At 42.6% G+C, this 10,860-nt stretch overlaps 1 protein-coding gene across 4 annotated transcripts in view; it reads left to right on the top strand.

Moving 5' to 3' along the window:
- The first annotated feature begins 8,576 nt into the window (after positions 1 to 8,576).
- The window catches only part of dscama (Down syndrome cell adhesion molecule a), a 90,188-nt gene continuing 87,904 nt past the window's right edge, over positions 8,577 to 10,860 (top strand). For all 4 annotated transcript variants that reach the window (XM_068600200.1, XM_068600201.1, XM_068600199.1 and 1 more), the window contains exon 1: positions 8,577 to 9,015. In XM_068600200.1, coding sequence (XP_068456301.1) covers positions 8,973 to 9,015 — 43 coding nt within the window. In that variant the 5' untranslated portion in view covers positions 8,577 to 8,972. The remainder of the gene's footprint in view (positions 9,016 to 10,860) is intronic.

Raw genomic sequence — 10,860 nt, 5'->3', positions numbered from 1 at the left:
TCCCTCCCTCCCTCCCACTCTCCCTCCTCCCCCTCCACCCCGTGCCAGTCCCCTGAGACCCCCTTCTGCCATCTGTGCCGACCTGCCCCTAGCTGTCAACAGTTCAAGAGCGGGCGGTGGCGTCTCCCGCCTGTGCGTGGCAGCCGACGACACAGCTGTGCAGATGTTGCCGGTTAAAAAAAAAAAAAAAGAAAAGATGGCGACGGCGGCGACAGCGAGTCCTAACATCTGTGCTCCCTGTGGGAACAACCGAGCAGCACTTTGCGAGGAAGCCCGGTCGCTGTGATACAGTGTCATCGAGCTGATGGACGAGCTTCTAAACGTCCCGCGCGGAGTCACCGGCTCGTCAAGGCCTCGGAAAAACCCCTGCGCAGTCGCATAATACTTTGTCAGCCCCATAAATATGTTCTGAGGATTAATTCCAGATTAAGACGCTTTAAACAAAACAGATTTACATCAACTAAGTAGATCACAGGGATGTGATACTGAAAACACCCATGTCATAGGTTACACAACTCATCATCCAAATATTGATGTTCCTTAAATCTGCATAACAAATAATGATGTTTAAAAACATCCAAATGAAAATGTATCTTTATTGGCGTGATATAGATGTTTCAGTGAATGTGAAGCTGCTCTCACTCCTCTGCTGTTTTCCTGTCACTGGATGCTCTCCCCCCACTTCACCGCCTGCATGCTGCTTGATGCAGTCTGTGGCATGTGTCAGGTATTCCCTTCATTACCATCCTGCTGCTTGCTTGCTCTCTCTCTCTCACACACACACACACACACACACACACACACACACACACACACACACACACACACACACACACACAATGTGAGAGAGAGAGAGAGAAAACAGAAGGCAAAATGAATAAAAGGACTTCATACATTTTTATGACCGCACCGATAAGGTCAGTCATGTGCTGTGGTTACTAAGCAACACTGCCACCCCATGTTGGACAGTTACGGACCAGAAGAGTCCGACTCAAATATGTTTACTATTGCTTTGTAAATGGTAGTCGACCAGCCTCTCGCCTTCCCATATATATCTTGTCAGTGTAGTGGCAGTCTCATGAAGATGAACAAAAGCATAAATTCATCCCAATTTATGGAAATAAATCTCCCCAGCTAAATGTCTCCAAATGATCCAGTGATTTCATAGATATATGTAAAAGTTCAAGCAAGGCGAGCAGGATTATTTTGAACAAGGCCTCAAAATGCAAAATCAGTGCAAGTCATAGTCCATTATGGCTCAAGTAGTGCAAATATTGTACAATATTAGGTTGGACCATCACGATTTCCCTTTTGGTAATCATATTTAAAAAAAAATCTTTTTGGAAATGATTACCTTTTAGGTACATCTTTGTACATAAACATACTACATTTTACTTGCACTCTTTGTGTTCTATTAATTGGCCGTATTGCTCCATAAATATGGCCAACAAGAAGACATTAGAGCTTCTCTCCGGAGCCTTCAGAGTAACTAACTGACTTTTTAAATAGCTCGCAAACAATGTCACGTAATGTTTAGCGAATACAGAGTAGCTGAACGTTAACGGTTCTCCTTTCTTTCTTACTACTTTCTGGATCCCGACAGCATGCAAAGTTTTTATTTATTTAAATAAAGCACCTGCATACTGATTAAACTCTCGGAAATCCAACTTTGAATCATAATGAACTAAACAGAGACTTCTTAATGTGTTTTGTCTTCCATCTTTCTGCTTAGATTTGTTCTCTACTCGGCAGGACGCAACCTTACAGCTGACTGCGCTTCGACATATTCATATAGAGCATGTGGGGGCGGGACGGATGATGTTTTGATGCTAGTGGTCAAAAAATGTACATGCATAGTGAATCGCAACTTGTTAATCAAAACTGTTTTATTAGAATCATATTAAATTAGTAAATTTCCATGTAAAAATAAAGTCACAGTGTGAACTATTAACTGTCCATTCATCTCTACCCATTAAAGTTCACTCCCATAATGCCAGTTTTTGTCTCCAAACGGTATAAATCGGGGAGTAATGTCCTGTATGTACAAACATGAATGGGTGCCTTAATAAATACTCCATTTGCCGGTTGTGAATTTTGCTCCTTAACTTCCTTGAAATCTTAGAATTACCTCTGGATGACCCTGCTGTCCACTCAATCAGGACCGGACAGCAGTGCATTGAGCCGACAGATGCAAAGTAGTCAATGAGTGTGATCAATGTATAGACCCACTAAGGTTGGCCATCAAGGAGCTCTGCCCTGTCCATTCAATTGGTCACTGCCTTACAAGGGAAGGTGATTATGGAAACCAATGAGATAAAATGGGGGTTTTCAGCCATGTTAGTTCTCTATTCCTGGAAAAACAACAGCCATGCACATTTGGACTACTGCAGCTAACATAAGGAAAAATAGATGCGTCGGTTTGTGTTGTAGTCTAATGCCATGGATAATTGGCCAACCTTGGGGTCTGAAATGTGAGGCCGGTGTTGAAGTGCATTAAATTAGCATTCTTCCTGTTGACCAGCACTCCTTAGGTTGCAAATATAAGTCAGATTGTATAAAAGTCGACAAGAAAATGATTCTACTTCTCCCTTGATTTATTCCCTGAGTAAACATGAGTTTACATGTATAGTTCTAAGTCTTAAATACAGCATGATGTTCATTTAGTAAATTATTGTAAATCATGGTGATTTTAAAAGTAAAATATACCACAGGCTTTAGGGCGGGGCTACTGTGATTGACAGGTTGCTTCATTCATGATTCATCTTTTTGCGAAGAGACATTCCAGCATGAAAAGACGGTTTGTAAGAAATGAGCAAACCGCTTAACATTTCTACTGCAGCGAACATAATACAAGGCAGGCTGTACTAAATAGTCTCAAGCTTCAATGATAACTTGATTAAAGTTATGAAGTTATGATTGTATTTAAGATTACATTTGAATTATTAATAATATTTTACAGAAACATGCCACGCAAATACCACATTCCACCTTCTCTGGTAGCTATTATTTGACGTATGATATAATAAATCATATTAAATGAACTTGTTTTTAACTCAAATATTCTGCTTCAATCCATATTTGATGTTGTTCAGGCTTTCAAAAACAAGGCTTTCTGGTCCTGGCATGTCACATTTTTACCTGTATTCATCCATTTCTCTAAATCCATCATACCTTGCTTGCATGTATGTGTATATATATGTTTATACTTATTCTTGCTTGCATGTATGTGTGCATATATGTTTATACTTATTTCTTACTTATGTATACATCTGTTACCCCCTGTTCCTGTTATTATTTATTTTATTTTATCATCTGTGTGTTTAGCTTAGTTTATGGCATTGGGATGCTGCTAGTACGACAAAAAATTTCTCCTTGGAGATTAATAAAGTACTTTTCATTCATTCATTTCATTTCATTCATTCATAGATCATGGAAATAGTTTAAATTCTCCATCAGCAGTAACCTCATATATATTATCTATACCGCTGCAGATGTGTCTTTTTCTTAATGTGGACAAACATCAACAGATCGATGATATCAACTGTTGAAGTATCCGAGGCTGAATCTGTTTTTTTGTGTAACCTTCAGTGGAAAGCGTATCGCACATAGCTTATTTTCCAGCACACACAGCACTCTCCACCCTCTAATGGCGAGGTATTACTCTCAAAGGGGAACACTCGTTCCACATTTCTTTATCCTCGAGACATGTCGACTCATTAAACTTGAATTGTGACTTTGTCTCCCGTTCTGTTCAGAGTTTATGGGCAGAGAGCAGGATCCGAAGATGATCTAATGAAATGAGGGTCTCAAGATGTACGTTAGACTTCTGTTCCTCCATCTCTACCTCGTAATGTGGTTTGAATTATTCAGCAGCTGGACGCCGGCAACAAAGCTCCCTTATTCCTTAAGAGTCGCAGATTGAGATGAACCTGCCGTTATTGGTCATTTTTAAGACCTTATTATACATAGATTTGAGTGGGTTGTTTGAATATCATCAAAATACTTGAGAGTATTTAGTGAATAAGAGCCATAAAAGATTCCCTTGGGGCATTCAGCTCTTTGTAGTTAAGATTAATGGGTATGGTTATAATGTACATACATTAGGTCGTAAATGAGCTGCTACAAACCTGGAATCTCACGGAATAATTGAAGTAAACAGGAGAACATTAACGCACAAATAGCTTGACTGAACATTATTTTGAAACTGCTGAATATAAAGTTTTATATTGAGGATATAAACCTGTCTGAAGATTCCCTCATGACGAGCCGCTCCACAGCTCCGTTCTCTATTCATTACAACTGGAAAGGAGTTCCCCAACCCGACAAGCGTTCGCCACAAGGTGTGTGTGTGTGTGTGTGTGTGTGTGTGTGTGTGTGTGTTTTTAAAAGGCCTTGCTCTGGCCTCCATGTTTAATAATGAGCTCAGACTTCCTGTTGTAATCACGTTCCCTCACAGTATTACCGGCCCTGGCGTAAACGTTTCAACCTTTCGACTTCGTTTGTAAATCATCAAAAACCCCTAAAAGCCTGGAGCAAATTGGACAAGTGTTAGCTGTTTAAGCTAAACAAAACTGTCAACACAAACAAAGTATTATTACTTTACATTTATTAAAGATCATTAAGAGGGAGGGGCATAGTAACAGATGTTAATGCTGGTTGGCAGCGCTCTCTCTCTTCCTTGTGTTGTGTTCCTTATATGTTTGGTTTTCTACAATCTGTGGAAAAAAGGAATTTGGGCTGAAAGTTCGAGATTACAACCACAAAAAGCAAGAAGGCTGATGAACCACAACTTGTTCTGTGCGTCTGTCTGTTGATCTCACATGCACCCATTCAATCCACCATATTAGCCTCAAGCTGGTCTCTTTTCAGCGTTCGTAGCTATACTTACAAAAAGTCAAGCGAGGCGCGTGGGTCCAACAAATTGACATATTTCGGAAAGACCATATGCATCTATTGAGCGGAAATTGACACGTGCTGCTGTCTTTCCTAGGAAAATGCACCAAAAACGGGAAGTAACTTCTCCTAAGATCTACGAATCGTTGTATGAGAATACATAAAACACACTCTTGCTTTGCTGTTATGTTTTTATTTTAGTTTTCATACCTTTTTTCCGTTAAGATACGGCCCTGACCTCCTTTATTCTACATTTGGATGTCAATGCCCGCGGCGAGGTCCACCACATCCCTCCAAACTGAAACATTCCTATCATCAGGTGGATTGGTAGTCCATGATGTGTCCGAGGTCATCAGGTTGCTTTTCCTCCAGCACCTCTGTGAGGTTGACGTGTGGTACACACATTCATCAAACCTCTAGACGAATTGTAATACCATTTTAATAACCAGATCCAAAATAATCTGTCCAAGCCTTTAGTTTTTGGCCTAATACCTGCAAAACTATTAACGTTCCCATCAGCCCTAGCTGTACCTAGTGCTAATAGGAAAATCTTAAAATGCTCACACACTAAACTATGATGGCGGTCACTATACAGCTTCATATAAAGAATACACACCTGCAGTCACTAGTGAAAAATACCAGTTGACACTTGCTGAACATCACTGTCAATGTGAGCAACATTAGCATGTAGCCACAGTAGAAATGCATTTTCCCGCTTGACACAACAGCAGGTAACATGTCATTTATTCTCAGTCAGCCACAGCATCATCACTGCATCATGAACACCTTCACCATCATGCTGTCTATTGTAACATTTCACCGACTCATTCCTGATGAAAACATGTTCGTTACAGATGTTGAGGATGTTGAAAACTTGAAAACATTCACAAAGTTGTCATTTCTCTTTTCAAATGTATTTTGCATGCAGCAGTTTAAAGTACGTCCAAGTTGTTTTTCTTTCTTTTCTTTTTCTTTCTTCTTTTTTTCTTTACAACAAAGCTCACTCCTTTATCGGAGCTAAAACAGAAGTCCCAGAATTGTCTGGGACGGTTTTACCGTTTAAATAACAGAAGGGCTTAAAGAGGATAATACCTTTTGATTTGATCATAACCTCACAACATATCATGGAGTTAAAGCGGGGATTAAAGGAATAGGGATTGAGCTCTTTATGACCATGCAGAGCAGTGATTTTAATCCAATCTCTGTGCCCGAACATTGAAGAGAATCATTAACCATATGGCTGAGTGATTGGACACAACAAGACCAACAAAAAAAATGGGCAATGAATCAACAAGCCTGGCGAGGAAATGGGTCAGTGCCAAGTTAATTGGTACTCTCGGCTGTGTGCGTGTGTGTGCTTGTGCGTGTGTGTGTGTTTTGTCAACAGCACAAACCAGTGACTGTGTGTCTGTTGTAAATAGGTTAAATTTACTTGTTTGGATTTTGTTCCGTCTCATGTTGTAGCACTTACATATGATTGTCTGAATTTAGCTGTTTCGCAAAGTAACTTTTCTTCACTTCCATTTTTGACTGGAAAAGAGATGAGATGAGGAGAAAAAAAGTATATATCACAGACTTAAAAAAAAAAAGACTTTCTGAAGACATTCTGATTCAGTAGTGCGACTGCAAGCAAAATGTGTATATGGTTTCTAATATTAAATTAAAAGGTCGTGGGGTGCTGTGAGTGCCAGGCTGCTGACCAGTGCTGTGCAGCGGCAAGTAGAGGAGGCGTGAACATTACAATAAACACCAGGAATGGAAGACCAACAAACCCCCCTCAAAGAAGCTGAGTATGGGGGGGGGGGGGAGTAGATTAGGCAAATTCACCACAAACAAAAACCACAAACTTTGTATTCAATGTGTGTGTGTGTGTGTTGTGGGGGGGGAATCCCACCGCCTTGGTTTGGCATGGTTGGCCTCGGCGATAATGATCAGTTTTATTTCGGGGATGCCTGGCTGGAAGCGTCACGCAGGGCCCCAGACAGGCGGTGACAGGTTCCTGTATTCCTGGTGCAGAGCAAGCTCGTGTGCGGGGGTCTGTGATGTGGACGCTAAGTCTAAGAGACAGACACTGTATCTGGGCGTGGGGGGGTGGGAGGTTTGGGTGGGGGGGTGAAGCCCGACTCGCCCAGCTACTGCTGAACATAAATGGGCCACGTTAAGATTCAAACCGTCACATGACAGTGGATGTCGCCGCAGTAACAAAATCATTTCAAATTCAGCATAAAAAGCCAATGTGACTTTGTTATCCCAACACTGCCTGAAAAAAACACCACATGGATCTCTGAGCTCAATTCAAAATGTATTGCATGCATGTTCCACTCACATTTCTTTCAATAATCATGAAGGAAATGTGCAGATTCTGCTCCGTTGTTCATTGCTACATTTTAATACGGAGGTCACGTCTCAGTTCAAATGAGATGTATTGACACTGTTAAATCTTCAGCGCGGGGGTGCTTTAGTTTTCACATATTAATCCGCTGCCTCCTCCTGTGTGACTTGAATGGGGTGTGTGTGTGTGGGGGGGCAAACTCATGCAAGGGGGCTGTGGATGTCTGACATGGCTGCTGTTTGATGCCCCCTGGTGCATTGGGGGGGTCGCTGCTTATAGTTGTCAAGGTCAATTAATGAATGCAGGCGAGAGGCTGTCAGGAGTCCCCACCGAAATGCCCTCAGGGCTCATAAATTATCCAGAAACACACATTAAAAGACAGGATCTGATCTCCTCCAATTAAGATAATTTAGCATTTATTTTCCCCTCACCAAATGCTTACACTGTTTCCAGTCAGGTGTAGCCTACATCCCTCCCTCCCTCTCCATCCCTCCCTCTCTCTCCCTCCCTCAGCATCCATCCTCCAGCTTGCTACACCACAGCAGCACCAGCAAACCACAGAAGGATGTCCTGCACGGGCTAATTCTCTCCTGCTCATGCACACTTCCCCTCCTCTCTTGAGTGGGACACCTTGATCCTCCACCTCAGTGTTAAAACAATAGAGTTCTTCTTTTTCTTTCTTTCTTGCTGTCTCTAAACGCTCCTTCAGAGGCTCAGCTGTGCGCCCCCTCAAACACCCCCCACCACCCCTGCACCTTTAAGGCAATGGAGAGGGAGACAATCGGCTGCGGAGAAGGAGGCGAGGGTTTATTCCACGGTGCTCTGAGGCAGGGCAGGTTGTAAGCGCGGGGACCAGTGTGCGCAGTTTGTGTGTGCGGCTGCGGGGGGAAGATGCGTGTGCTTGTTGCTCGCCGGACGGAGAGAGGCGGCGAAGAGAGAATGAGTTCCCAGCGCAGCTAACAATCAACTCCACGCGCTTTTTAATCCTCGAGAAGAAGAAGAAAAAAAATCCAACTTTTACGCATTTTCTCCCCCCCCCCCCTCTCCTCTCTCCTCTCCTCGCCTCACATACCTGAGATGATACGCGCGGCCGTTTTCCGTGCATAGACTTCTAATTTATTTATTTATTATTTATTGATTGGTTTTTTTTTTCCGATTTTGGAGCATTTTTTTTTGTGTTTCGTTTTTGTTTTGGCTTCTTTTAATTGTTTAACCGTGGAGTTGCGTGCGCGCAGAGGCAGTTTGTCCTATGCGTCTCCAGCCTCTGACTCAGCAGCAGCAGCAGCAGCAGCAGCAGCAGCAGCAGCAGCGGCGGCACAGCTCACCTGGACCGGAGCGCACGGAGCCGAGCTCCCCCATGATCCACGCAGAGCCGCGCTCCGACACGGGGACACGGCTGCACTGAGGCCCGGCGCGGTGCGGGGCGTCCACAACACAAGGGGAGACGCGCAGCTCGTGGATCATACACCAGCTCCCGCCGTAGCACAAGACAATCAGCAGCAGCAAAGAAGCTCAAACCGCCTCCTCTTCATCTTCTTCCCAACGTGAAGGATTGAGAGGGAGAGAGGGAGAGAGAGGAAGAGAGAGGGAGAGAGCGAGAGAGAGAGAGAGAGAGAGATTTGCAAGCTCCCCTTTCTTTCATTGCAAATGACTTGTTGAAGAAATAAAAGGAAGAAATAACAAGAAGAAAGAGTGCAGGGAGAGAGAGAAGAAAAAGCATAAGCTTGGATATTGAACGGAGCGGGGCATGTGGATATTGGCTCTTATCTTTTCCCAGTGCATCTTGAATGGTAGGTGATGCGTTTGTGCACGTTAAACTTCAAATGTTTGTTCATTATTCCAGTGTACAAAGAATCTCCTAAATAGCCTTGTAAGAATTTCCATTTTGAAGATCTTGATTTTTTTTTTTAAATGTCCTTATCATGGAAATTAGAAGCAAAACAGGCTGTTGCCATGTCCTGACAGGCAGTGGGGCTTTTTGTGAGGTTCGATAGTTCTATCTACAGTAACCTTTATGTATGAACCCTGAATAAATCGTGTGTTTTTTCTACATTTAAGATAAGCCTTTTATCAAATGCAGACACACAACACAGAGCGAGAGAGGAGAAATGTAGGTTGAGTGATGGGTCTAGCCTGTGCTGCATGAGGAGCAGGGCATTTAAATGTGTTTGTTATTTTTAGTGCAATTTGTTTTTGTTTTTTGGGGGGAAATCCTAGGCCAAAAAAAAGAAACCTCTGAATTATTTCCCCCCTCAGCTCGCACCATGAAGGGTTATTTATCGCTCCTCATCAAACTGCATTGGGCCTCAGCCTGGGTGCATTTTCCTACATCATTTTTTAGATGCTTCGTGTGCATATAAACAGTTTGGCTTTCACAGTTTCACACGTGTGTCTTCGTAAAAATTATCCTTAAGTGAATCATTTAGTTGTAACACATTTACACCCACACCTGGCGCGTTCATTATGTGTTCGTTAGAAATCTTCAAACCTGCCTGTGAATTACATGCATACAAAAATTCACTCAATGAAATTAAAATAATTTCTTTGTGGACATAAAACATATTTCTCAGTTCAGAGATCCACTCAAAAGCATATCAATGACAAAATGTAGCATCTTTACTTTCATGCATTAATATATTAAGTACATGTTTTTAACATGTATATAGCATTTAAGGTATTAAATAACTTGCACAAATGATTGCATGTTTGCAAGCTTTCTGTTAGATCTGTCGAGAGTATTCTTCGAAAAGGTTTACATAGGTTGGCTGTGCTTTTTTTTTTTTTTCTGGCATTGCACCCGCCATATTAGAAGCACAGACATGGAGTCATTTTGGATTGGAGAAAAAAAAAATAGACAAGCCCTTATCACCCTTGCCCAACTGCACATCTCGCAAAATGCATTCAAATCCTCTTTTGTGCTCAGTGGATTCCTCTAAAGATTGGTTTGATAGGGGGCAATAGTGTTTGTTTTTCGACTAAGGGGGTCTGATTCTTTTTTTTTTACAGCGGATACAAGAAGGGTGTGTGAGGAAAGGGGGGGCAATGAGGAGGACAGGGGGCTGTGGGGTAGGGGGTGGGATGTGGCGTGTTGGGGGGCAGAAATGAGCTGGAAAAGAAAATTGGGGGCATTTAGACCTTTTTAAAAGGTAGAGGAAAGCGAAAGGGGGTTTTAAAAAAATCTAGAGTGGACACAATGTAAACTGAGAGTAGAGGGCGATGCGTCAAGCTAAGATGACAGGAAAACCATTTTGTGGCCATGCTGGAGGGTTCAATGAAGGCAGTGGTTATTTATAGGAGAGAATGGAGCCAAAGCAGTGACGACGGTGTCGCAAAGACCCCTTTTTCTTTCACCGAGGCGAGACAATCTCAAGAAACAGAGGACACCGTTGTCCATTTCACTTAGTGCTGTGCTGAAATCTCTGTTGGCTGAGCACGATCCATTGCTTCGCTTGTTGAATGGCTTTTTTTGTCAGTCTCTTTGGTCCAGGCAACAGCGTTGCAAAATGGCTGCTGCTAGAGACATCTACATGGAAACTTTGAATGGCAGCCGCGACACTTGTGATGAACGCCGCCGCGCTTGTGGCCGCGGCGGATGCAGTGCCGTCCATATATTGACAGACTCTGGGCTCATCTGA

This window comes from Clinocottus analis, unplaced genomic scaffold (assembly GCF_023055335.1).
Source record: "Clinocottus analis isolate CAN_PGR_092001 unplaced genomic scaffold, fCliAna1.0.p SCAF_5, whole genome shotgun sequence".
NCBI classification, from domain to species: Eukaryota; Metazoa; Chordata; class Actinopteri; order Perciformes; family Cottidae; genus Clinocottus; species Clinocottus analis.
Note: the sequence above shows the minus strand (reverse complement) of the source record. Positions and strands in the feature narration are given on the sequence as shown.